The 1,475-nt window shown below is 56.1% G+C and overlaps 1 protein-coding gene across 1 annotated transcript in view; it reads right to left on the bottom strand.

The window, feature by feature from the left end:
- Positions 1–1,085: 1,085 nt before the first annotated feature.
- Positions 1,086–1,475, bottom strand: part of TTLL4 (tubulin tyrosine ligase-like family, member 4) — an 18,423-nt gene continuing 18,033 nt past the window's right edge. Inside the window, exon 18 of the mRNA XM_010082537.1 lies at positions 1,086–1,227. Coding sequence (XP_010080839.1) covers positions 1,086–1,227 — 142 coding nt within the window. The remainder of the gene's footprint in view (positions 1,228–1,475) is intronic.

Below are 1,475 nucleotides of genomic sequence, written 5' to 3'. Positions count from 1 at the left end.
CAAGTGCTCAGCCTTCCCTTGCCAGGCTCCAGGGTCACAACCCAAAACCACCAAGGGAGAGCTCAGGCAACCCCACCCTTACTTCCCCTGCTGCAGGGCTGGGCTGCTGTGTGCCCCTTGGTTAATGATCTGTGGGAGAGACCCCAGGACACAAGGCAGATCCCAGACCCCAGCAGCTATGCTGGGAGCCGCTCCCCCATGCAAGGGGGCATGCTTACCTGCCGTGGCACAGCAGGAACAACCCCCGGCTTCGGGAAGGACAGGAGAATGGTGGGGCACAAACCCTACCTGCTCCAGAGCCTGGTGGAGTGCAGGGGGAGATGAGCTGCCCCATGGACCCAAACAGGCCAGTGAAATGGAGGCAGATGGAAGCCAGGCAAGCAGCCAAGTGTTAAACTTTAATATAAATCCTTGAGAAATTAAGGGAAAATAGAAAGCAGAGCCCAGGAGAAGAGCACCAGACTCCCCACAGACACTGCAGATCACCGGGGAGAGCCTGGCAGCCCTACTGTCCCCACGACAAACCGAAGCTACGCTGGTACTTGTGGTCTCTCCCAAGCAGCAATGTTGGCACAGGTGTTTGGAAAGGATGAAATGGGTCAGCTGAAAGTCCCAAGCTCTGCTCCTTCCAGAGGAGCAGGGTAGTGGCTGGGGAGTTTTCTCCAGGGACCAGACTGCAGCAGGGTAGGAGACGACTCAGCTACCAGCAGCTCAGGATGAATGCACAGAGACAAAGGCGAGCAACAGCTCAGCCCATGAGGGCAGGGGACAGGAAGGCCAGGCTGACTCTGAGCTCAGCCAGCTCCCACACAGCAAAGAAACCACAACCACCATATCAGGCTTTAAGAGCAGCCTAGGACAATGGCCAGACAAAACCCCACTTCCCCAGGCTTTGTAATTTCTTTTAAAAATAGAAGCCGCACAGCTCTATCCTTTGCCCAGAAAAACATGCCTCTCTAAAAACAGCCCCACAAGCAAGTGTGCAGTGCAGGGGGCTCCCACAGTCCGTGCTCTCTGGAGCCAGCTCCTGTCTCTTCCTTTGAGGTAGGTTGAGGTGTCCCCAGGGAGGGACGACGGCTGTCTGCTCACATCACCAGGGCAGTGTCCGAGAGACAGCCAGCAGCTTTCTGGTCACCTCCATCAGTGCACTTGCTGAGAGGTAAGCTCTGAGTAGGGCTGGGCTCCGGGCATCTCATGAGGTCCTCACCGGCTGAAGGGAGGAGTGCACTGCAAGAAAAAGAAGACCCCATGCTGCTTAGGGACAGCAAGAAAGGATCAAAAGGGCCACAGTGCAACGTTCACGTGTGGTACCATTATAGACAAGCTCACCTACTCCATCCCCCACCCTGGGCAGCACCAGTCACCCCAACAAACACCCAAGACAATGATGGGACTTCAGGTCTCAGCTTGATTTCCCTGGCTGCACATAAACCTAACTCCATCCTGGCCTGGCACAGGAGCAGGGATGCTCTTTC

The sequence above is a fragment of the Pterocles gutturalis genome, unplaced genomic scaffold (genome assembly GCF_000699245.1).
Source record: "Pterocles gutturalis isolate BGI_N339 unplaced genomic scaffold, ASM69924v1 scaffold40784, whole genome shotgun sequence".
NCBI lineage: Eukaryota > Metazoa > Chordata > Aves > Pterocliformes > Pteroclidae > Pterocles > Pterocles gutturalis.
The sequence above is the reverse complement of the archived record's forward strand: the minus strand, read 5'-3'. Positions and strand labels throughout refer to the sequence as shown.